The sequence below is a fragment of the Acipenser ruthenus genome, chromosome 57, assembly GCF_902713425.1.
Source record: "Acipenser ruthenus chromosome 57, fAciRut3.2 maternal haplotype, whole genome shotgun sequence".
In the NCBI taxonomy this organism is placed as follows: Eukaryota; Metazoa; Chordata; class Actinopteri; order Acipenseriformes; family Acipenseridae; genus Acipenser; species Acipenser ruthenus.
In genome coordinates, this window is record NC_081245.1 from 167,350 (window position 1) to 192,392 (window position 25,043).

At 43.2% G+C, this 25,043-nt stretch overlaps 4 protein-coding genes and 1 long non-coding RNA gene across 7 annotated transcripts in view; 2 read left to right on the forward strand and 3 right to left on the reverse strand.

The window, feature by feature from the left end:
* LOC131724769 (synaptotagmin-1-like) overlaps positions 1 to 3,033 on the reverse strand; it is a 22,317-nt gene extending 19,284 nt beyond the window's left edge. Inside the window, exon 1 of one of the 2 annotated variants that reach the window (XM_059017515.1) lies at positions 2,734 to 3,033. The gene's annotated coding sequence lies outside the window, so the exon portion shown is untranslated. The remainder of the gene's footprint in view (positions 1 to 2,733) is intronic. The other variant, XM_059017516.1, reaches the window with a different exon arrangement.
* Positions 1 to 25,043, reverse strand: part of LOC117407592 (macrophage mannose receptor 1-like) — a 152,175-nt gene that overhangs the window by 70,154 nt on the left and 56,978 nt on the right. The window lies entirely within an intron of this gene.
* Positions 6,190 to 14,826, forward strand: LOC131724770 (uncharacterized). Of its 2 annotated transcripts, XM_059017517.1 has the most exons (3): positions 6,190 to 6,454; positions 7,171 to 7,322; positions 12,640 to 14,826. In XM_059017517.1, exon 3 carries the CDS (start codon positions 13,022 to 13,024, stop codon positions 14,066 to 14,068), a length of 1,047 nt encoding a protein of 348 aa, XP_058873500.1. In that variant the 5' UTR covers positions 6,190 to 6,454; positions 7,171 to 7,322; positions 12,640 to 13,021; the 3' UTR covers positions 14,069 to 14,826. The 2 variants fall into 2 exon arrangements, with proteins under 2 accessions (XP_058873500.1, XP_058873502.1); XM_059017519.1 differs by lacking the exons at positions 6,190 to 6,454; positions 7,171 to 7,322 and adding an exon at positions 9,274 to 9,377.
* Positions 15,389 to 15,726, reverse strand: LOC131724772 (uncharacterized). Its single transcript, XR_009320313.1, has 3 exons — positions 15,623 to 15,726; positions 15,499 to 15,559; positions 15,389 to 15,435 (listed from the first exon to the last, which is right to left on the reverse strand). It is a non-coding gene; the product is annotated as an uncharacterized LOC131724772 (long non-coding RNA).
* On the forward strand, positions 15,598 to 20,595 carry LOC117968255 (uncharacterized). Its single transcript, XM_034915865.2, has 3 exons — positions 15,598 to 15,723; positions 17,838 to 17,875; positions 19,233 to 20,595. The coding sequence occupies exons 2-3, from the start codon at positions 17,873 to 17,875 to the stop codon at positions 20,178 to 20,180; spliced, it is 951 nt and encodes a 316-aa protein (XP_034771756.2). The 5' UTR covers positions 15,598 to 15,723; positions 17,838 to 17,872; the 3' UTR covers positions 20,181 to 20,595.

Sequence of the window (25,043 nt, forward strand, 5' to 3'; positions counted from 1 at the left end):
GAGGGAGTTCATTCTATATAGAGGGGGTGGAATTCAATATGTTAACAAGGGAACATTATTCAGCAGCTTTCATTGGACTCTATGAAGCTGAGGGAGTTCATTCTATATAGAGGGGGTGGAATTCAATATGTTAACAAGGGATCATTATTCAGCAGCTTTCATTGGACTCTATGAAGCTGAGGGAGTTCATTCTATATAGAGGGGGTGGAATTCAATATGTTAACAAGGGAACATTATTCAGCAGCTTTCATTGGACTCTATGAAGCTGAGGGAGTTCATTCTATATAGAGGGGTGGAATTCAATATGTTAACAAGGGAACATTATTCAGCAGCTTTCATTGGACTCTATGAAGCTGAGGGAGTTCATTCTATATAGAGGGGGTGGAATTCAATATGTTAACAAGGGAACATTATTCAGCAGCTTTCATTGGACTCTATGAAGCTGAGGGAGTTCATTCTATATAGAGGGGGTGGAATTCAATATGTTAACAAGGGAACATTATTCAGCAGCTTTCATTGGACTCTATGAAGCTGAGGGAGTTCATTCTATATAGAGGGGGTGGAATTCAATATGTTAACAAGGGATCATTATTCAGCAGCTTTCATTGGACTCTATGAAGCTGAGGGAGTTCATTCTATATAGAGGGGGTGGAATTCAATATGTTAACAAGGGAACATTATTCAGCAGCTTTCATTGGACTCTATGAAGCTGAGGGAGTTCATTCTATATAGAGGGGGTGGAATTCAATAATACACGTGTTCTGGGAATGTGTGTTTTGCTCAGAGGTTTGTGGAGAAAGGCATGAATCTGTTTAAGTTGTTTTTAGGAGACTGTCCAATAGATGCGGAGGGAGTTATAAACGGGGATAGGATTATGGATCTTCCAAAAGAGAGATCTGTTCCAGTTTGGACCATGATATTTTTAGGAAAATTAATATTGCGGGGCAAAGGAAATGTAAAAGGAAAAGATGTGATAATTGTGGAAGCTTATTTGTGCTTTGTAGGGGTAATTAAGGATGAGTTGAAGATAGAGAAAAATGTATTATTATTTGTTTATTTAGCAGACGCCTTTATCCAAGGCGACTTACAGAGACTAGGGTGTGTGAACAATGCATCAGCTGCAGAGTCACTTACAACTACGTCTCACCCGAAAGACGGAGCACAAGGAGGTTAAGTGACTTGCTCAGGGTCACACAATGAGTCAGTGGCTGAGGTGGGATTTGAACCGGGGACCTCCTGGTTACAAGACCTTTTCTTTAACCACTGGACCACACAGCCTCCGTCACTCACATGAAAGAGTTTAACATGTAGAAATAGTTAAAAATAATATTCTGTTCAATTCTACTCTATAATTGAATGTCATATTCATTTCAAAGGAGGGTGGGTAGCTCAAAAAAAAAACTGCCTTCTCTGCTAATGTAAACAAAGCGGACCGTCAACTGCATCTACCAGCAGGGCGCCCGCCTGTAACCAAGGCAACCGAACTTAGGAAGAACTACCAAACGCATTGCAAGGAACACAGCACAGTAATACAGAGCGTTATAAAACACGTTATAGACTGAAATACAACATCAAATAACTCCCTGTCTATAAAGACACACATAGTGAAGGACAAAAATGTAACTTTCCGTGAATTAACCAGCCATAAATCACCACAACTCTCTCTCTATATATTTTTTGTTTTTACCAAAACTCGTGGCTCATTTTAATTAGCAGATTTTAAATTATAAACGTCCTGGCTAAAAACGTTGGTCTGGAGTTCAGTCCGAAGCGACAAACACTCAAACTAAGTGCGAGAAGGAGAGAGCGGGTTCGGCTGCCGGAGCGGGGAGGGAGGGGGCTGAAGCGAAGCTGAAAAGCGAGTCGTGTCTCCCCGGAGAAAGCCGCAGCTCCTCTCGCAGCCAAAAAGGAAACACGTTAAGAAAGATCATTTAGTTACAAAACGAATACTGAATAAGACGTCTCTGTTTTAAAAGTGCCGGCGCAGCTTTGCATCAGTTCAGATACTGTATCAAAAGACAGAAACGGAAGTTAGACCGAGGAGGTGTTTACAGACTTAGACATATTGCATGAATCACTAGTATAGGGAATTGGGGGACCTGCTGTAGGAGCATTATATCCGATCGCCTTATACCGAGGGAGCACTAATATCAAAATATGTCTATTTGTTAGGTAGATAGACAGACAGACAGACAGACAGACAGATAGATGGATAGATGGATAGATGGATAGATGGATAGATAGATCGATCGATAGATAAACAGATAGATAGATAGATAGATAGATGGATAGAAGGATAGATAGATCGATCGATAGATAAACAGATAGATAGATAGATAGATAGATAGACATACAGACAGACAGATAGATGGATGGATAGATAGATAGATAGATAGATAGATAGATAGATAGATAGATAGATCGATCGATAGATAAACAGATAGATAGATAGATAGATAGATAGACATACAGACAGACAGATAGATGGATGGATAGATAGATAGATAGATAGATAGATAGATAGATAGATAGATAGATAGATAGATAGATGTTTCTCTGTAGTCCCGTCTCTTCCTCTCCTCTCCTCTCCTCTCCTCTCCTCTCTCGTTGTTGAGGAGCGTCGCTAGGCAGCGCTTACCGCAAATACGGTTCAGATAAACGCACATACACACACACATACATACATGTGTTATTAGAAATGTTTTTGTAATATAAGATATTACACACACTCACTCGTTTTCTGTCGTCTTTCCGGCGGGTAAAACCTTCTCTTCTTCGCTGTCCTGTACAGTTTATTTGGTATTCCCTTTCCGTGAAATCCGACTTCGACTCTGTGGCGTGTGTTGATTATAGAAATCCGCTTCCTTCTCTCTCTCTCTCTCTCTCTCTCTCTCTCTCTCTCTCTCTCTCCTCTGTTCCCTTCCTCACTTCCTTTGCGACGCGTTTATGTGCAAAGTTTCTACAAATGGTTGTTATAAAGCATATACCCGTTCAGCGATCTCTCTCACCCTTTTCTTCCCTGCGTCTCTCCTTCTTTATCTATTTTCCCTCCCTCCTTTTCCTTCCTCCCCTCCCCTCGTCTGTAATTATTAATCAACTCTGACACACACTCAGTGGATTTAATATAGCAGCGTATAACGGCGCTCAGTATTATCTCTAAGCCGCTGTTCCGCAAAGGCGTCAGCTTGACCAGTTTCAGAATCACGCATTATTATTATTATTATTATTATTATTATTATTATTATTATTATTATTATTATTATTATTATTATTATTTATTTCTTAGCAGACGCCCTTATCCAGGGCGACTTACAATCGTAAGCAAATACATTTCAAGTGTTACAATACAAGTAATACAATAAGAGCAAGAAATACAATAATTTTTGTTCAAGTGTGACAAACCACAATTCAATAATACAGCAGATAATAGTGAAAGTTACATCAGGATATGATTAAATAGTGATAGTTACATCAGGATGTGATTAAATACAAAATACTACAGGTTAAACACTTGGCAGATTACAGTATTCTGAAGTACAGGATTAAATGCAGTAAAATAGGGGGCAGATAAGAGCAAAATAAAGCACATTTAAATGAAGGGTGATAGTGTCCCAGGATACAAACAGAGGAGTTCTACAGGTGCTGTCTGAAGAGGTGAGTCTTAAGGAGGCGCCGGAATGTGGTCAGGGACTGGGCAGTCCTGACATCTGTAGGAAGGTCATTCCACCACTGCGGAGCGAGGGTGGAGAAGGAGCGGGCTCTGGAGGCAGGGGAGCGTAGCGGAGGTAGAGCCAGTCTTCTAATGCAGGCGGAGCGGAGAGGTCGAGTGGGGGTGTAGGGAGAGATGAGGGTCTGGAGGTAGCTGGGTGCAGTCTGGTCAAGGCATCTGTAGGCTAGTACAAGAGTCTTGAACTGGATGCGAGCGGGGATCGCATGCGGCGTGGTTTCCTCTCGGACCCTGACGCGCGGCTGTGTTTTAGTACCAGCAAAAAGCGGCTGGTTGAATTTCTTTTCGGTTTTATTTTTTTTTGATCCAGATTTTCCTGTGTGTCGTTTCTCCAGTCAAATAAAACAAAGTTGATAAATATCTTGCTTGCAAAACTAAGGAACAACAGAAATCTTTTTTATATTGGCTTTAAAATCATCTTTTTTTTTTTTTTTTTTTTTTTAAATCATTGTTAGTTATTATAGTTTTATCTGGAGGGTGGTGTTTTTTTTTAAATGGCTCACAGAATTATGCTGAGAGGGCAAGTACATGGAAACTTGTTTCCAGATTTAACTTAAATCTTGTATTTGTTCCCCAAGATTTATAAATGCTGTTAAAAAATAATATATATTTTTTAAAATGTGTACTTTCAGATATAATTTATAAATCTAGTTACAAGATTTAACATTTAGCTAAATATTTAACTGGCCAGCTAAATCTGGAGTTTGTATGCAAATAAGCTCCGCCCGCTTTGTGCTTTCGCGCGATTTGATTGGCTCTTGTAATGCTGATTTGCATATTTCGCATACAAGAACCAATCAAATCGCGTGAAAGCACAAAACGGGCGGGGCTCATTTGTAATACAAATACAAGATCTAAATTAAATCTGGAATAAACGACATGATAAAATATAAACGCTTTTTTTTAAAAAAAAAACATGGTACCCTTATTTGACCTCTTGCGCATCCAAGGGCTTGTAAGATATAAGGATGGCTGTTTGTTATTCAGTTTTTAATATAAAATATCATATGGGAGATGCTGAAATTGAAGAAGGAATCTATGAAAAAGACCTAGGAGTTTATGTTGACTCAGAAATGTCTTCATCTAGACAATGTGGGGAAGCTATAATAAAGGCCAACAAGATACTCGGATATATTGTGAGAAGTGTTGAATTTAAATCAAGGGAAGTAATGTTAAAACTCTACAATGCATTAGTAAGACCTCACCTAGAATATTGTGTTCAGTTCTGGTCACCTCGTTACAAAAAGGATATTGCTGCTCTAGAAAGAGTGCAAAGAAGAGCAACCAGAATTATCCCGGGTTTAAAAGACATGTCGTATGCAGACAGGCTCAAAGAATTGAATCTATTCAGTCTTGAACAAAGAAGACTACGCGGCGATCTGATTCAAACATTCAAAATCCTAAAAGGTATAGACAATGTTGACCCAGGGGACCTCTTTGACCTGAAAAAAGAAGCAAGGACCAGGGGTCACAAATGGAGATTAGATAAAGGGGCATTCAGAACAGAAAATAGGAGGCACTTTTTACCCAGAGAATTGTGAGGGTCTGGAACCAACTCCCCAGTAATGTTGTTGAAGCCGACACCCTGGGATCCTTCAAGAAGCTGCTTGATGAGATTCTGGGATCAAGTCAGCTACTAACAACCAAACGAGCAAGATGGGCTGAATGGCCTCCTCTCGTTTGTGAACTTTCTTATATTCTTATGTTCTTATATCCCTAATCTTGACGTCACAAGAAGTTATTCCACACGTTGTCAATAATTTTAATAGACTTTACCTGGACACCTCGAGACAACTAGGTCTTTAATCTATCAGATCTCTTGTCCCACGCTGCTCTGCACACGCTGTTGATCCACGTCACGCTCATCCACTCTGTCACCTCACACTGACCTCTCTGATTGGGAACGTGCTGCCGTGGCAACGGGCTGGGGGGGAGGCTGTCAATGGGAACGAGGAAGTGTGTCTGGCAGTTGGGATTCAGCAGACAAGCTCACAGCAGCTAAGCAATAACTAAATAAAAATGGGGTTTCAATGCTATTTTAAACATTTAAAGATTCACTGATTGTTTTGTTTTCATAGGACAGGCTGTAGTGATACTGAAATCGATTCTGTCATAATAGTATTATTATTGATATATAAAAACTAACCATGGTTTGTATTGCCGTTTATCATAGTTATTATTATTATTATTATTATTATTATTATTATTATTATTATTATGGATTTTTTTGGCGGATGTCTTTATCCCAGGCGACTCACACAGGTGTTCCAGGGCAGTTCAAAGTTACAATGCAAGATTCATATTTAAATACAGTGCAGTTTACAGTGCGTGCAAATCATAACATGACTACAATACAATATGAGCTAGGATGCAATAAATTAGGATTACAGCGAGTTATCTCTGCAGTGACAGATTAGCAGAGCAAGGATAGCGCGTCAGCTGAGGATCCAGTAACGGGGGTGCTGAGGTCAGGCGAAGTCCAGCGCATAGCGGGAAATCAACTACAACTCCCATGAGCCTCTAGCATCGGCCCCCAGTGCGAAGGCATGCTGGGAAGTGTAGTTTGCATTTTGCAGAGCAGAAGGGTTTGATCAAGAGATCTACAAGTGCAGTCTGCAGTCTGGGGGTCTTCTTGAGGAAGCGGTGGAGAGGCGCAGCGGGGGCGAGGGAAGAGAAGGAGCGGGACAGGAATTGTCTTTATTTCAGATTGAACAAGCATTTGTTTTGGTATAAAAATGCGTTTTTACTATATCGATTAAGTTATTGTTCAATAATAATAATAATAATAATAATAATAATAATAATAATAATAATAATAATAATTCGGACCCGGAAGCATGGCTTAGCGCATGTCCCTGCCCGCAAGCTGAGGTCCACCGACTCTGGTCTGCTTGTTATCCCCAAGCAAACGCGCCCCACACTCGGAGAGAACGCTCGTTTAGCTTCCTGGCACCGACTCTCTGGAACTCTCTCCCAGCTTCGGTGTGTGACGCTCCCACCGTCGCTCGCTTCAAATCTACTCTCAAGACCCGCCTGTTCTCTCTTGCTTTCCATGCTCTTCAAGGCTGATCTCTGCTATTAGCTGCTGTGTTGCTGCTGCTATTTCATGTATTATGCTATAAATCTATAAATTAAAGAACAGTGTATCGCACCGCAGACAAGACAGTGGACAGCGCCTCCGCTCTGAGACAGATAGAGAGGGGGAGAGAAGGGAGGGAAGAGAGAGAGAAGGGAGGGAGTCTGTCAGTTTTAATGTTGTCATTTCAACGTACAGCCACTAGATGGTAGACGTGAGTTACCAGACTAAGAAATTATATTGTAGCGTCAGACTGAACAGGATTGTGGGGCTCTGTCTGTCTGTCTGTCTGTCTGTATGTCTATGTGTGTGTGTGTGTGCATGTCTTGTCACGAATGAATCAAAAAACCTATCTTCCCTTGTTCAGGTGCGAGCACCTTTTTTGAGTGAAAGGTGTCTGCGGCAGAGACAGACGTCTCTTTGATCGGAACAGTTGATCTTATCTGAAGTCTTCCCACTGATGAGGGGAATGTGAATGAAGAGATGGGAGCCCAGCTAACAAGACTGAAGTTTTTGCAGGTATCAGGCTTTTAAAAGACACACCTGTGGTGGCTTTGACAGACTCACTGAGAGCATAAACAGACCCAAGACAGTCACAGCTACTGGAACTGCATGTGTGTTAAAATGCTGTAATAACTGTACTGTGTTTTAAAGAATAGAAAGCCAGAGGAAATACTAAACACATTGTTAAAACACACACCGTTCATACAGAAAAAAATTATAATATGCTCTGTATTAACCTATAGTTATGTGAGAACGTTATATATTCATGTTTATTCTGTTATAACAGTAAAAATATTATTGTATCTTTGTAAGTCTGTGTAAAAAGGGAGCTAGGTTGGAGACACGCTGACCGAAAAACACCTGTGAAATGAGCTAAGCTTGTCTTTGTCTGAGCTACTGGCGCCAAGGTTTATAACCTTGAGGAGAAAAGCAGAAACGAGAATCTCATTCAATTAACTCAAATGTTCACAGTCAAGTTTCTTATTTAGCTTGATCTGATAGTGTTTAAGCTAAACACAGGTATTCTAGAGTAACTCAAACAGAACAGAAGTCTAAATGTTTTATTTTAACAGAAGAACTGTAAAAGTTTGAAACCAAGGGAATATAGTCCAGAAATGAACTTAAAGTAAAAACTTCAGTCAAAGCATAATGGTACCAGCCTGTGTCAAGCATAGAGCAGGCTTGCCAAAGAGAAAGTCATTAATCTTGGTAACCCCTGCTTGTTTGCAGTACCAGACGAAGGGTAATGTTTGGGGGGTTTGGAATCCAAGGTTTCTATAATGAGTGATCTATTACATATCAGAAATACCTCCTGGTGCAGGAAAGGGGAGTCAGTGGTGAACTATATGGACTCATTAAATCATAGGAACTAATGAAGACCTGGTATCTTCTATTAATGATGGATGACCTCGATAGAGAAGCAGGTGGTTCAGAACTTGCCTGAACAGGATTTGAGAAAAACAGAGAGAGGACACTGTAAGGAAAAATTGATAAATTCACACATGAAGGAAATATGGAATTTCTGTACAAGAATACATACTGGGATTATCTGTTTAAGGGAGCAGTAACCCTGAGTTTAACAATTTTGGTAATCACACTGATGATGTTTATATATCTTTGTCGAATGATTCACAAGTATTATGGTGAAATAATTTGAAGTTGCACAAAGAAACTTAAGAAAGTTAATAATTTGAAGTTGCACAAAGAAAGGTAGACTAATGTTTCTCAAACCAGTGAAGACCCTGAGAAAGGCTTTTCCTGAAACTCTTGCCAGGCTGGTTTAGTTTCTTCTGGTTTGTGACATGTGCTAACGCAGCTGAAGCAGCCCCAGGGTCTGTCTCTCGGCTCGTACATGGTAAACAGTATTGGCTCAGGGGGGTTCACTTGCTGGATCCTGTTCTTTTGATGAGGCTGCAGTTTCTCAGGTCTACTTGCTTCACAATTTCATCTGAAATAGAAAAAATATACAGCACTAAATTTCAATGCATGTGCAGAATCACCCTGTGCTGTGCTTTTACTGTGGGACACTTTTACAAGGGTTAGTTTACACTGTTTTTAATATGCTTTATCAGACCTCTCTGTGCTTTACAATGCTTCCCTATGCTTTACCAGACCTCTCTGTGCTTTACAATGCTTCCCTATGCTTTACCAGACCTCTCTGTGCTTTACAGTGCTTCCCTATGCTTTACCAGACCTCTCTGTGCTTTACAATGCTGTTCACATAGAGGTGTGGTAAAGTATAGGGAAGCATTGTAAAGCACAGAGAGGTCTGGTAAAGCATAGAGAAGCATTGTATAGCACAGAGAGGTCTGGTAAAGCACAGGGAAGCATTGTAAAGCACAAAGAGGTCTGGTAAAGCATATTAAAAACAGTGTAAACTAACCCTTGTAAAAGTGTCCCACAGTAAAAGCACAGCACAGGGTGATTCTGCACATGCATTGAAATTTAGTGCTGTATATTTTTTTATTTCAGATGAAATTGTGAAGATAAGAGGAAGTAAAGCACATTTAAGGAAGGGTGATAGTGTCCCAGGATACAAACAGAGGAGTTCTACAGGTGCTCTTTGAAGAGGTGAGTCTTAAGGAGGCGCCGGAATGTGGTCAGGGACTGGGCAGTCCTGACATCTGTAGGAAGGTCGTTCCACCACTGCGGAGCAAGGGTGGAGAAGGAGCGGGCTCTGGAGGCAGGGGAGCGTAGCGGAGGTAGAGCCAGTCTTCTAGTGCAGACGGAGCGGAGAGGTCGAGTGGGGGTGTAGGGAGAGATGAGGGTCTGGAGGTAGCTGGGTGCAGTCTGGTCAAGGCATCTGTAGGCTAGTACAAGAGTCTTGAACTGGATGCGAGCGGTGATCGGGAGCCAGTGGAGCGAGCGGAGTAGTGGAGTAGCGTGGGCAAAGCGAGGCAGAGAGAACACCAGGCGGGCAGCAGAGTTCTGGATGAGCTGGAGCGGACGGGTGGCGGACGCAGGGAGGCCAGCCAGGAGGGAGTTGCAGCAGTCTAGGTGGGAGAGTACCAGGGCCTGGACCAGGAGCTGGGTGGCGTAGTTGGTGAGGAAGGGTCAGATTCTTCGGATGTTGCTGGGAATAAGAGAGGCAGGGGTCCAGGGTGACTCATAGGTTCTTAGTGGAGGAAGAGAGAGAGAGTGTGGTAGATTCCAGAGGAACAGAGATAGAGAGATCAGAGGAGGGGGAGGAGGAGGGAAAGAAAAGGAGGTCAGATTTAGAGAGGTTGAGTTTGAGGTAATGCGAGTGCATCCAGGAGGAAATAGCAGACAGACAGGTAGAGATACGGGAGGAGATGGTGGAGTCAGAGGTGGGGAAGGAGAGGAAGATCTGAGCATCATCAGCATAGAAATGGTATGAGAAACCATAGGATGCGATGAGGGGGCCCAGGGAGCGGGTGTAGAGAGAGGACCCAAGACTGACCCTTGGGGGATTCCTGTTGAGAGAGGGTGAAGTGTGGAGGTTGCTCCACGCCAGGTTACCTGGTAAGTGCGGTTGGAGAGGTAGGAGGAGAACCAGGCCAGAGCAGTGCCAGAGATCCCCAGGTCAGCAAGAGATGATAGTAGAATAGAGTGATCAACAGTGTCAAAGGCAGCAGAGAGGTCGAGGAGAATTAGGACAGAGGAGAGAGAGGCAGCTCGGGCACACTTAAGGGAGTTGGTGACAGACAGGAGGGCGGTTTCAGTGGAGTGAGCAGAGCGGAAGCCAGATTGGAGAGGGTCGAGCAGAGAGTCGTTGGACAGGAAAGCAGAGAGCTGGTGGTGTACAGCCCGCTCAAGGGTTTTGGAGAGGAAGGGTAGGAGGGAGACAGGACGGTAGCTCTGGAGGGAGGTGGGGTCGAGGGTAGGTTTTTTGAGGAGGGGAGTGATAGAGGCTTTTTTGAAGGCAGAGGGAAAGATACCAGAAAGTAGAGAGGTGTTGAGGAGGGAGGAGATGAAGGGGAGTAGAGCAGGAGCAGCAGCTTGAAAGAGGTGAGTGGGGAGGGGGTCCAAGGCACACGTGGTGGGTTTGTGACCCTGGAGCAGGGGGGATAGGTCAGAGTCTGAGAGGGGCAAGAAGGTGGAGAAGGAGGGCGAGTTAGTAGGGGATGTAGTGGGTGTAGGGGTTGGAGCAGGAGGGGGTGCGGGGGAGGGAGAGGTGTTAAAGAGTTTGCGGATATCTGAGATTTTAGAAGAGAAGAAGGAGGCAAAGTCATCAGGGGAGACAGAGGAGGGAGGAGGGGGGGAGGGTTTAGGAGGGAGGAGAAGGTAGAGAATAGTTTACGGGGGTTGTTAGTGGAGGCTTGGATTACAGATTGGAAATAAGCACATTTAGCAGAGGAGAGAGTAGAGGAGAAGGAGGAGAGGAGAGTGCGGTAAAGGTCTAGGGCAGCAGGGAGTTTGGTTCTCTTCCATTTCTTTTCAGCAGATCGCAGTGTGATTCTTGCCCAGCGGAGCGCAGAGGAGAGCCAGGGATGGGGAGGGGAGGGGCGAGCAGGTCGGGAGGTGAGGGGACAGAGGGAGTCGAGGGAGGAGGCGAGGGAGGAGAAGAGGGTGGAGGTAGCAGAGTCTACGGAGAGTTGTGAAAAGGAGTCGATAGGAGGGAGGTGAGAGAGAGCAGTGGAGGCAAGGACAGAGGGGGAGAGAGAGTGGAGGTTACGGCGAGAGGTGACAGTGGGGGTAGGAGGAGCAGGGAGAGGGGGGAGAGACAGAGAAAAAGAGATGAAATAGTGATCAGAGAGGTCCAGGGGGGTGACAGAGAGGGTGGAGGGGCAGCAGGCCCTGGAGAAGGTGAGGTCCAGTTGACGGCCAGCTTTGTGGGTAGGAGGGGACGGAGAGAGACAGAAGTCGAAGGAGTGAAGGAGAGGGAGGAATCCAGCAGAGTGGCTGGGGTTGGAGAGATGGATGTTGAAGTCACCCAATAGGACAGTCGGGGTAGACAGAGAGGAGAGGGAGGAGAGTAGATAGTCGAGTTCATCCAGAAAGTGAGTGAGAGGCCCAGGGGGGCGGTACAGAACAATGAGCAGGAGTTGACAGGGAGAGGTTAGTTGGACTGCATGAAATTCAAAGGTATTGACAGAGAAATGCTTTTACTGTGGGACACTTTTATAACTGAATGACAGGCATGTATTAACCTGATAAGCCAGAGGCGTGATTCTTATCTTTTCCAAATGTCATGCACAGTAAAAAAACAAACTAAACAGTGTCTTACCTAAGCAGGTGTGTTAAATTACTTAAAAAACATTGAGGACTGGATCAGCAAAATGCTGACAGCTTTCTACTGATTATTATTTATTTCTTAACAGACATGCTTATTCAGGGAGACTGACAATTGTTACAAAATATCACATTATTTTTAAATACATTATTTTTTACATACCCATTTATACAGTTGGGTTTCTACTGGAGCAATCTAGGTAAAGTGCATTGCTCAAGGGTACAGCAGCAGTGTCCCCCACCTGGGATTGAACCCACGACCCTCCGGTCAAGAGTCCAGAGCCCTAACCACTACTCCACACTACTGCTACAGAAAGCATGAAACATAGGGAAGCATTGTAAAGTACAGAGAGGTCTGGTAAAGCATAGGGAAGCATTGTAAAGCACAGAGAGGTCTGGTAAAGCATAGGGAAGCATTGTAAAGCACAGAGAGGTCTGGTAAAGCATAGGGAAGCATTGTAAAGCACAGAGAGGTCTGGTAAAGCATAGGGAAGCATTGTAAAGCACTGAGAGGTCTGGTAAAGCATATTAAAAACAGTGTAAACTAACCCTTGTAAAAGTGTCCCACAGTAAAAGCACAGCACAGGGTGATTCTGCACATGCATTGAAATTTAGTGCTGTATATTTTTTTCTATTTCAGATGAAATTGTGAAGCAAGTAGACCTGAGAAACTGCAGCCTCATCAAAAGAACAGGATCCAGCAAGTGAACCCTCCTGAGCCAATACTGTTTACCATGTACGAGCCGAGAGACAGACCCTGGGGCTGCTTCAGCTGCGTTAGCACATGTCACAAACCAGAAGAAACTAAACCAGCCTGGCAAGAGTTTCAGGAAAGGCCTTTCTCAGGGTCTTCACTGGTTTGAGAAACATTAGTCTACCTTTCTTAGTCTGGTGTCAGATGTTATGATTTTAAGCTACGGATGAACTATCTTTTGAAAACTCACTGCTAGGTCATCAAGGGCTAGTTTACACTGTTTCTAATATGCTTTACCAGACCCCTCTGTGCTTTACAATGCTTCCCTATGCTTTACCAGACCTCTCTGTGCTTTACAATGCTTCCCTATGCTTTACCAGACCTCTCTGTGCTTTACAATGCTTCCCTATGCTTTACCAGACCTCTGTGCTTTACAATGCTTCCCTATGCTTTACCAGACCTCTCTGTGCTTTACAATGCTTCCCTATGCTTTACCAGACCTCTCTGTGCTTTACAATGCTTCCCTATGCTTTACCAGACCTCTCTGTGCTTTACAATGCTTCCCTATGCTTTACCAGACCTCTCTTTGCTTTATAATGCTTCCCTATGCTTTACCAGACCTCTCTGTGCTTTACAATGCTTCCCTATGCTTTACCAGACCTCTCTGTGCTTTACAATGCTTCCCTATGCTTTACCAGACCTCTCTGTGCTTTACAATGCTTCCCTATGCTTTACCAGACCTCTCTGTGCTTTACAATGCTTCCCTATGCTTTACCAGACCTCTCTGTGCTTTACAATGCTTCCCTATGCTTTACCAGACCTCTCTTTGCTTTACAATGCTTCCCTATGCTTAACCAGACCTCTCTGTGCTTTACAATGCTTCCCTATGCTTTACCAGACCTCTCTGTGCTTTACAATGCTTCCCTATGCTTTACCAGACCTCTCTGTGCTTTACAATGCTTCCCTATGCTTTACCAGACCTCTCTTTGCTTTACAATGCTTCCCTATGCTTTACCAGACCTCTCTGTGCTTTACAATGCTTCCCTATGCTTTACCAGACCTCTCTGTGCTTTACAATGCTTCCCTATGCTTTACCAGACCTTTCTGTGCTTTACAATGCTTCCCTATGCTTTACCAGAACTCTCTGTGCTTTACAATGGCTGGATCCCAGCTGGTTGTTCTCCTCAAGTGTACGGACATTATTTTCAATAGGAACAAGGGTTACATAAAGACTGAAAACACTTGTCTTAATAATACAGTTAAACAGCTCAAACCGAGGCAAGCGGAGGGTGCGTTTATTTGGAGGTATGAAGGTATGAAGGTGTGCCACGGCAGAGAAAAGACTGGGAACCACTGCTGCAGGGGACAGGTGTGAATGACAGGCATGTATTAAGCTGATAAGCCAGAGGCGTGATTCTTATCTTTTCCAAATGTCTGGGAAAGCTTTGTATTTCTGCTGTTATAGATATATACATATATATTTGACACACCTGTCTTGAAAAGCTCAAGTAAATGACTGTTCGTGCTTCTAGTCCAGTCTCCCCACGCATACAGGTTCTCATGCACAGTAAAAAAACAAACAAAACAGTGTCTTACCTAAGCAGGTGTGTTAAGTTACTTAAAAAACATTGAGGACTGGATCAGCAAAATGCTGACAGCTTTCTACTGATTATTATTTATTTCTTAGCAGACATCCTTATCCAGGGCAACTGACAATTGTTACAAGATATCACATTATTTTTACATACAATTCCCCTTTTATACAGTTGGGTTTCTACTGGAGCAATCAAGGTAAAGTACCTTGCTCAAAGGTACAGCAGCAACGTCCCCCACCTGGGATTGAACCCACGACCCTCCGGTCAAGAGTCCAGAGCCCTGACCACTACTCCACACTGCTGCTACGGAAAGCATGAAACATAGGGAAGCATTGTAAAGCACAGAGAGGTATGGTAAAGCAATAGGAAGCATTGTAAAGCACAGAGAGGTCTGGTAAAGCATAGGGAAGCATTGTAAAGCACAGAGAGGTCTGGTAAAGCATAGGGAAGCATTGTAAAGCACAGAGAGGTCTGGTAAAGCATAGGGAAGCATTGTAAAGCACAGAGAGGTGTGGTAAAGCATAGGGAAGCATTGTAAAGCACAGAGGTATGGTAAAGCAATAGGAAGCATTGTAAAGCACAGAGAGGTCTGGTAAAGCATAGGGAAGCATTGTAAAGCACAGAGAGGTCTGGTAAAGCATAGGGAAGCATTGTAAAGCACAGAGAGGTGTGGTAAAGCATAGGGAAGCATTGTAAAGCACAGGGTGGTCTGGTAAAGCATAGGGAAGCATTGTAAAGCACAGAGAGGTCTGGTAAAGCATAGGGAAGCATTGTAAAGCACAGAGAGGTGTGGTAAAGCATATTAAAAACAGGGTAAACTAACCCCTATAAGTGTCCTGCAGTAAAAGCACAGCAAAGTTTAACATAATGAGAAAATGACACAAATACAGCGTGTTCTCATTTTTTTTTCAAAGAAAAATGTATTTGGTATTTAAGACCCAATTTAGTTTTTTTTTTCAACACCACTGATTGTGCAACCCTGAGACCTGCTTTCTTCACTACCTCTCCCTCAACTCCCACTGACAGCGATCGAGGGGGCGGAGTCAGTGTGCTGTATTAACAGAGCCCTGGCAGACACTCCCACTGACAGCGATCGAGGGGGCGGAGTCAGTGTGCTGTATTAACAGAGCCCTGGCAGACACTCCCACTGACAGCGATCAAGGGGGCGGAGTCAGTGTACTGTATTAAGAGCCCTGGCAGACACTCCCACTGACAGCGATCGAGGGGGCGGAGTCAGTGTGCTGTATTAAGAGCCCTGGCAGACACTCCCACTGACAGCGATCAAGGGGGCGGAGTCAGTGTACTGTATTAAGAGCCCTGGCAAACACTCCCACTGACAGCGATCGAGGGGGCGGAGTCAGTGTGCTGTATTAAGAGCCCTGGCAGGGCTGGGCAGCTCACACCTGCACCATCAGCACACAGCAACAGCATTCAGGTAAGGCATTGAAGAATACTAGGCTTGATTCTCAGACTATTGTAAATTGCATTGTATGTTACTGGATCCGCAGCTGAGGCACTAGCCTTGCACAACTGCTATGTCATTAAATATGAAGCTTGCATTGTAACCCTGTACTGCCCTGTAACACCTGTAAGTCTCCTTAGATACAGGGTCTGCAAAATGAATACATAACAATCTTAATTGAAGAATACTGGGCTTGATTCTCAGAGAATTGTAAATTGCATTGCTATGTGAAGTCAGTAACACAGGAAGTGTCTCTCAGCACGGTGTGTACTTACTAGGGCTGTATCACAGAAGCGCATCTAGTCTGCTGTACCTCCTGCATGCTGCTAAACATGCTCTCACTTCTCAAAATACACTCTCGTAGTTTTTTCTGCTGCAGACAACAGCCAATGAAACTTGTCCGTTTCGACAGAGCATTAGAAATTCAAGATCGTTGCAAACCCTTATATGTCACTGTAGATATAACTCACTGTAATCCTAACTTATTGCATCCTGTGAGTCGCCTGGGATAAAGGCGTTTGGCAAATAAATAAACAATTATAATTTATGGCAGGGCAGCAGTGTGGAGTAGTAGCTCTGGACTCTTGACCGGAGGGTCGTGGGTTCAATCCCAGGTGGGGGACACTGCTGCTGTACCCTTGAGCAAGGTACTTTACCTAGATTGCTCCAGTAAAAACCCAGCTGTATAAATGGGTAAAAAAAATAATGTAATTGTATGTAAAAATAATGTGATATCTTGTAACAATTGTAAGTAGCCCTGAATAAGGGCGTCACCTAAGAAATAAAATAATAATTTGGGTGAAGTCTCTCTCATTGGTATGTATTTACTCTAACCCCGATCCTAACTTTTCTGATACAGTGTGTGCTTATATATCTCGTGCACAAAGACTTCCTCATGAAGTCCATTGTAACTCTGCAGAGAGAGAGAGAGAGAGACTGCACCGGTGGTAATTGAATGATTAACTGTCCATTACCCCTGCAGTCACACAGAGAAAGGAAAGAAAACTATTTATGCGTTTTGTTTAAAACCTTTATTTCGTTCTCGTGTTTTGCTAGTAGCGTTTTTTTAAAACTGCGTGTTAAGCGCTGAACTCCAGTGCGGTCTCTGGGTGAGTTGCGATTCCTGCAGCCCTTTCCAGCCTTGCCCGCTAGTGACGTTACCACAGCACACATTTATTTACGAAGCAACTGCCTAAATTACGCAGTAATGAGAGACACCACGTAAAGTGTTAGCAAAACTTGATCTGGAGATCAAATGGCGTCTGTGTTGCAGCAATGCAGTAAAACACGTTGCAGCACTGACTTCATTTTATCGGCTCACTGCTGAAGCGATGGACCCCAAAGAAGACTTCACCGCCTTTAACTAGATTGTTATAAGAACTTACGTTAATTACGTTAACCCCAAACGTTCACTCTAAATGTAACTGTTATTAATTCTGCAGATTAATACCTTCAGATGCTTTGAAGACGCCTCAATAAAAAAATAAGAAAGTCTAAAAACGATCAGTGTCTTGGTGTTTTATTTCCTCCGCTCAGTGATGGTAAAGCTGCATTTTCACCCGATCGGTATCAACCGTTGTGTGGACGTTATCAGTATTTATCCGTATTTAATGAGGCAGCAGTGTGGAGTAGTGGTTAGGGATCTGGACTCTTGACCAGAAGGTCATGGGTTCAATCCCAGGTGGGGGACACTGCTGTTGTACCCTTGAGCAAGGTACTTTACTTAGATTCCTCCAGTAAAAACCCAACTGTATAAATGGGGAATTGTATGTAAAAATAATGTGATATCTTGTAACAATTATACTGCGACTGCTGCAGAGTCACTTCCAATAGGAGCTTGTTTGTTTTACATCTCATCCGAAGGACGGAGCACAAGGAGGTGAAGCGACTCGCTCAGGGTCACACACACACACACACAGACACACAGTGAGTCAGTGGCTGGGATTGAACCTGGAACCTCCTGGTAACAAGCTCCTGTCTTTAACCACTGGACCTCCAAGGTGGAGAATGTTGGCTCTCAGACTAGCAAACCTCACAGATCTTTCAATTCAGTCAATAATCCCTCTCGCTGACTTCCTGTTTTGCAGGTAGCAGCAATACGAAATTGGAAACAGATTTCAAGATGGTAAGTTGTTGTTTTTTTTGCTGAATGTATATTGGAGCACACTTGAGAGCACTGTAAGGGAAGCAACTGCAGATTTGTATCATCACCCTCTATATAGAATGAACAACTTTGGCTTCCTAAAGTGGAATAAAAGCTGCTGAATAATGTTCCCTTGTTAACATATTGAATTCCACCCCCTCTATATTGAATGAACTCCCTCAGCTTCATAGAGTCCAATGAAAGCTGCTGAATAATGTTCCCTTGTTAACATATTGAATTCCGCACCCTCTATATAGAATGAACTCCCTCAGCTTCATAGAGTCCAATGAAAGCTGCTGAATAATGTTCCCTTGTTAACATATTGAATTCCACTCCCTCTATATAGAATGAACTCCCTCAGCTTCATAGAGTCCAATGAAAGCTGCTGAATAATGTTCCCTTGTTAACATATTGAATTCCACTCCCTCTATATAGAATGAACTCCCTCAGCTTCATAGAGTCCAATGAAAGCTGCTGAATAATGTTCCCTTGTTAACATATTGAATTCCACCCCCTCCATATATAGAATGAACTCCCTCAGCTTCATAGAGTCCAATGAAAGCTGCTGAATAATGTTCCCTTGTTAACATATTGAATTCCACCCCCTCTATATAGAATGAACTCCCTCAGCTTCATAGAGTCCAATGAAAGCTGCTGAATAATGTTCCCTTGTTAACATATTGAATTCCACCCCCTCTATATAGAATGAACTCCCTCAGCTTCATAGAGTCCAATGAAAGCTGCTGAATAATGTTCCCTTGTTAACATATTGAATTACTCACCCCTTTGTAGTTTTCCATATACTTCACGAAAAAAAACCTGAAAAATATGATGTTTCGAAATCTCGAAAGATTTTGTAGCGAGGTTCTGAAAAGTATAACGTTACACTATATTTTATTTTTCTTGTTAACATCCTGACAACTTTTTACTTACAACTGCAAAGCCTGTTTCAAAGCTCTTTTCAAAATGTCCGCTCCAGTGCACCAGGGTTTGAGATCTGTCCTCTAAATCACTGCAGGAAGAGCGATTAAAACAAAACATAACAAGTGCTCTGGCTTTTCTGTTCCGCACCACATCACGGATTCCTGCGTTACCCGTTTCCTGACACGATCAGGGCACTAGAGCGGACATTTTGAAAAGAGCTTTTCTACAGACTTCAAAGTTATAAGTGTAAAACGTTGTCAGGATGTTAACAATGAAAACAAAAATATTGTGTAACGCTATACTTTCAGAACCTCACTACTCAATCTTTAAGCCTCAGGTCAATGTCAACCTCAGCCAGTCACTCTGATAGTTACACACGCCGCTGGCTCAGTTATTTTGTGATCCTTTTTTTCAGCCGCTTGTAAACAGTTTGGGGCCTCTGGAAAGTTACATCGGTGTAGAGGAGGGAGTTGCTTTCAAGGCTGACAGCGGCATGTTCTGGAGCTGCATCGAGCGATCTAATATCTACAACATTGAGGCAGCCAAGAGCACCAAAGACAGCTGGTGCAAGTTCCTGGTTTCCAAAGCCCCAAATGGGAAGATCTTGCTGAGGGACCGTAGAGGCGTGTACCTCAGCCGAATTGACAGATCGGGAATCCAGCACATTGAGGCGGCCAAGACAAACCCTGACAAATACTGCGAGTTCAGCGTCTTCACCGAAGACGGCAAAGTCATCCTCCAAGCTGACAACGGAAGGTTTATCAGCAGAATCTATCGACAGAATCAGAACATCGAGGCTGCAAAGGAGGGCCCGGATGAGTGCTGCAGGTTCAGCACGACCATCGGAGACATCATCAGCCCTACCTTCCAGATCGTCAAGGTAGACTTTGGCAAGGTACCAGACCTCATTGATAAGCCATCAGTGGTGAGCTGCGATGTCTATAATAACCGCACCAGTGTGAACCAACAACACACCTTCAGCTTAACCTGGGAAACCAAAGTCACTGAAACCACCAGCTGGAAGCACGCCTGGGGCTTCTCCTCCACTGTATCTGCAGATGTTTCATTTGCGAGTGTTGAAGCCACAGTGAGTTACAATGGGGAGTACGGCAAGGAGTCCACCAAAGAGAAAACCATCTCCCAGAGCAGAAGCACAGAAGTCACCGTCCCGCCCCACACCAAGATCACCGCCAAGCTCATCGCCCACAAAGACGACGACGCGGAGATTCCCTTCACAGCGACGGTCAAGAAGGTCAAGAGCGACGGACAAGTGGAGATCCTGAAACAAGAAGGCACCTGGAAGGGGGTGCTGTACGAAAACGTGATGATCGAAGTCGACGAAGAACAACTGACGAAGAAATAGGAGCTGTGCGTCGGGTAACGCTTCAGATGAAGTGTCTCTGATTACAGTGTATTGAAACAGTATTGACAATGCTTACACATCATTACAATGTTATTGTGCAGAGTGGCAATGGCCTTCATATCATAGGGCAGCAGTGTGGAGTAGTGGTTAGGGCTCTGGTCTCTTGACCGGAGGGTCGTGGGTTCAATCCCAGGTGGGGTTCACTGCTGCTGTACCCTTGAGCAAGGTACTTTACCTAGATTGCTCCAGTAAAAACCCAACTGTATAAATGGGTAATTGTATGTAAAAATAATGTGATGTCTTGTAACAATTGTCAGTCGCCCTGGATAAGGGCGTCTGCTAAGAAATAAATAATAATAATATTGAAATTTTCTTGCGCGATATATGTAAGGATTACAGTTAGGGTTATATCATGTGATAGATTTCCACATTAAGTACACTGGAACTGTGCACAATAACACTGTAATGATGTGTAAGCATTGTCAATACTATTTCAATACACCGTAATGAGACGCTTCATGAACTTGTAAGGTATTGCTTACTTTGATTATGCCTTACAAGTTCATATTGTTGCAATTTCCTGTTTTGAATATAACCAAAAAAATTAGAAATGTCACTTGTCTTGATTCATCACACTTGTCATGTCAAAAGAAATGCACGACCTAACATCTTCTTGCAAATTAAAATAGAGTCCAAACAGAACAAGACAGCTGAATTTGCTGTACACAAATCCTTATTTGCTTGTTACAGCTGCATGTGTGGGTGTGGGTGTGGGTGTGGGAGTGGGGATTACCTTCTTTATTATGATTATGTTTTGCTATCTTCTATGCTTCATTAAACGCTGCTATAGGGATGTTATGGTTATTAAGAGCGAGAAGCTAGAGTAGCTTTAACTGTGAGATCATTAACGCAAATAAATCTTAGCATATACATTTACTCTCAAATTCATTTCTGAATATTATCTAATCGTAGCGCAAAAGAGAGAGATCCGTTGAGAGAGGATGGATTGTGTAAAGGTAATGCATGCATGTGTGAGACGCTTCATTTACTATGGCCAGTTAGCATCAAAAGGAGAGGAATGTAGGAACAGATGAATGGAACGATGTACACGAACCGGACTGCATACAGGGAGTGTCTGTCCTGTGAGGGGTATGAAAGAGTTCATGTAGACAGTGGACTCTGTGCGTGGTGTGTGAGTTTGCTCTTTGTGAAAGCAGATGTTATCAGGAGCAGCTGCAGATGCATTGTAAGCTCTAGGAAGTGATTGTCACGAGAGGAACTAGAACACTATCGCTGCGTTTCTAACTGGTAGCAGAAGTTTATCAAAGAACTCGTTGAAGCAACATAAAGAATGGCTCCGAGGAGGGACAGCCAGGTCATCGGTGCTGAGGAAATGGGCAGCAGCTGATACTGACAACGACACTCTGCTTATCAGCTCAGGGCATGCATTACCGTAACATAGGTGACTAATATAATCTGTCTGACAATAGATGTGCTAGAATCGCTTGATATATAACTATGCAGTAATGGGATGAAAGATGTTTTAATAAAGCGCTTGATGTGATATATTCAGAATAATACGTGTCATTGTCTTTATTATTGTTCAGTGCATCTATCTATCTATCTATCTATCTATCTATCTACCTATCTATTCGTGCTGTCTGTTTGTCGAGGTGTCTGTTGGGAGTGCTTGCAGCGTGTGGAGCTCAGAGTGAGTGAGGGGTTTTTTTCCCCGTTGTTTTTGTTCATTTCTTTTTTCACTTTTCATCCTTTTTTATGTTATAGGTTTAAAAAATAAAAGAAGGGAAAATAGTTGGGTCTTATCGGCCGTGATGGCCAAAGTCGGGGGAATCCCGAGGGGATCAGTTCCCAATTTTGAACATATGACACGGAGAAATGGCATAAAAATTGTAGTGGATGTGTCTGTCCCGGTTGAGAAATGTGTGGTAGAACTTGGAAAAGTAATTGGGTGTGAGAATATCAAGTCGGCGTCACGGATGAATAAGGTTGTAGTTGTATTTTTGAGCAATGAATTAATAGTTTCCGAAATGGTTCAGCAAGGGCTGGTTATTGACGGAGTGTTAGTGTCTGTTCTGCCTCTTGCGGCTCCCGCTAGGAAAATAACAATTTCCAATATTCCGCCTTTTCTGAAAAATGAACTTGTAGTGAGAGAGCTAAGTCGTCATGGTCAATTAATGTCAGGCGTTACAATGATTCCTCTGGGTTGTAAGGCCCCTGAGTTAAAGCATGTAGTTTCTTTCAGGAGACAGGTATATATGCTGCTGAATGACCCGACTGGAGAGCTGGATGTAGCTTTTAGGTTTCGGGTGGAGGGTAGCGATTATGTAGTGTTTGCTTCTTCTGATACAATGAAATGTTTTAAATGTGGCCGTAAAGGGCATATTGCAAAGAACTGTAAGAGGACTGAAGGAGAAACTGAAAGTGAGGGGGAAGAAGTCACTGAGGTGAGAGAGAGCGTAGCTGAGCTGGGGAGCCAGGCTGAGGGACCTTCGGATCGCAGCACTGCGGAGAGTACTAGAACGGAGAGAGAGACTGAAAAAGTCAACCCGGGTTTGGTTGAGTCTGGTATGGTAGATGGGGAAAGTGAGTTGCAGGAATCGTCTAAAACACCTGTGGTGGGGGTGGTAGTTGACGGACAGGGTGGTGAGGGGAGAGAACAGATTGAGGAAAGCTTTGCACAGAATAAAGGTATAGTTTTAGTGTTAGAGAAGGAGAGGGAAGTGGGTGAGTTTAAACTCCCCAAAGGGAAAAGAAAGGCTAAAATTAGGCATAGTTTTGTAGCAAAACGCAGCCTTGTTTCTGAGGATGGAGTCGACCAGGCTGATGGATTAGTGAGTGAGTTATCTGAGAGAGTGGATTGCGCTCAAATGCATTGCGCAACAGGCAGTGGTGGCGATTTTAGTGAGGACGGGGGTAGTGATACTGACTCATCGGTTAGCTCTGATCTCTCGGCTAGTCAGCAAGCGAGAGGGGGGTATAGTGCTGAAAGCATACGGGCATTTTTAAGTGCTATTAAAGGGAAAAGAGGGATTGAAGTTATTGATCACTTCCCTGATTTAAAATTGTTTTTAAATTCGGCACAACAAATTAGACGTAATGCAGCTGTATTGGGAATGGAGCAAAGGGAAAGAGATCAGTTAAAAAATATAATAAGTAAAGTTCGTGCCTCTCTAAAAAAGTCATAATGGATAAGTCTACACAAGCATTTTTTCTTTTTCATGTCTACATTTTTATTAGTGTGTGTATTTTTCCTTTAAATTCTATAATGCATACTCTTAATATAGGAACTTTAAATGTTAATGGGGGTAGAGATTGTGCAAAGAGAGCAGCTCTGTTTGAATATTTAACCCAAAAGAGAGTTAACGTTGCCATGCTCCAGGAGACCCATACAGATGATAATAATAAATCTGAGTGGATTCAGGATTGGGAAGGGGAGGTTATTTTTAGTCATGGAACGAATTTTAGTGCTGGAGTTGCCATATTATTTGCGAAGGGGTTTAAGTATGACTCTATCAATGTAAGTGAGATCATTAAAGGACGCTTGTTAAAAGTGCAGGTTTCGGTAGAAGGTAAGAAGTTAGTATTTGTTAATATTTATGCACCAAATGATGGGAGAGAGAGGGTGCTGTTTTTTCAGACTCTCAATGGAGTTATTGCCCAGAGTCAGACTGAAGAAGTGGTTTTATTAGCTGGTGATTTTAACTGCACAGTTGACGACAAGCTAGACAGAAATGGTCCAGAGCCTCATCCCAGGTCAGTTAAGGAGCTGGTCACTGTTTTAGCAGCGCAGGATATGGAGGATGTGTGGAGAGTAATGAATCCTGATGTGAAGCAGTATACCTGGGCTAAGGGGAGTGATGGGAATATATGTTTAGCTCGATTAGATACGTTTTATGTTTTTAAGCATCAATTAAATTGTTATTCTAAATGTACTATTCACCCCACCGGTCTATCTGATCATAGTTTGGTCAGTTTGAATATGATTATCCCTATTGCACGTGTTTATTCGTCTTATTGGCATTTTAATACTAAACTTTTAAAAGACAGTCATTTTTTAAAATGTTTCAAATTCTTTTGGGAACGGTGGAGGAGGCAGAAAAAGGCATTTTTATCAATAAGGCAATGGTGGGATGTGAGTAAAATTCAGACCCGACTGTTTTGTCAGCAGTACACTATGAATGCTACAAAGAGCACTAGTGAGGTGATGAGAGAGCTGGAGGAGGAGATTACTGAACTCCATAATGCACTGGAGACCACATACAGTGACAGGCTCTATGCAGATCTGAAGCTCAAAAAGAGGAGTTTGGCTGAGTTGTTGGACTCACAGGTACAGGGAGCATTGGTACGTTCAAGGTTTTTAAAGCTTTCCCAGATGGATGCTCCAACTCAATACTTTTTTGCATTGGAAAAGAAAGTGGTTCAGAGTAAAGCAATACACTGTCTTAGAACAGTGAATGGTCAGTTGTTGTGTGAGCCTGAGGCTATCAGGGAACACACTGTGGGTTTCTTTTCACAACTGTACACGGCAGAGGCTGTGGATGGATCTGAGGGAGCCAAGCAGTTCCTCCAGGGGCTAACGCAGGTTCCAGAAGGCGAGAAGGAGAAGCTGGAGAGTGCACTGACGTTGCAGGAACTTTCTAAAGCTCTGGAAGGGCTCAACACGGGTAAAACACCCGGAATTGATGGAATACCTGTTGAGTTTTATAAAACTTTCTGGTCTGAGTTGGGAGGTGACCTTTTGGAAGTGATGGAGGAATGCATTGTGGAAAATGAACTGCCACTGAGCTGCCGGCGCGCAGTACTGACTCTGCTGCCTAAGAAAGGGGACTTGTGTTTTATTAA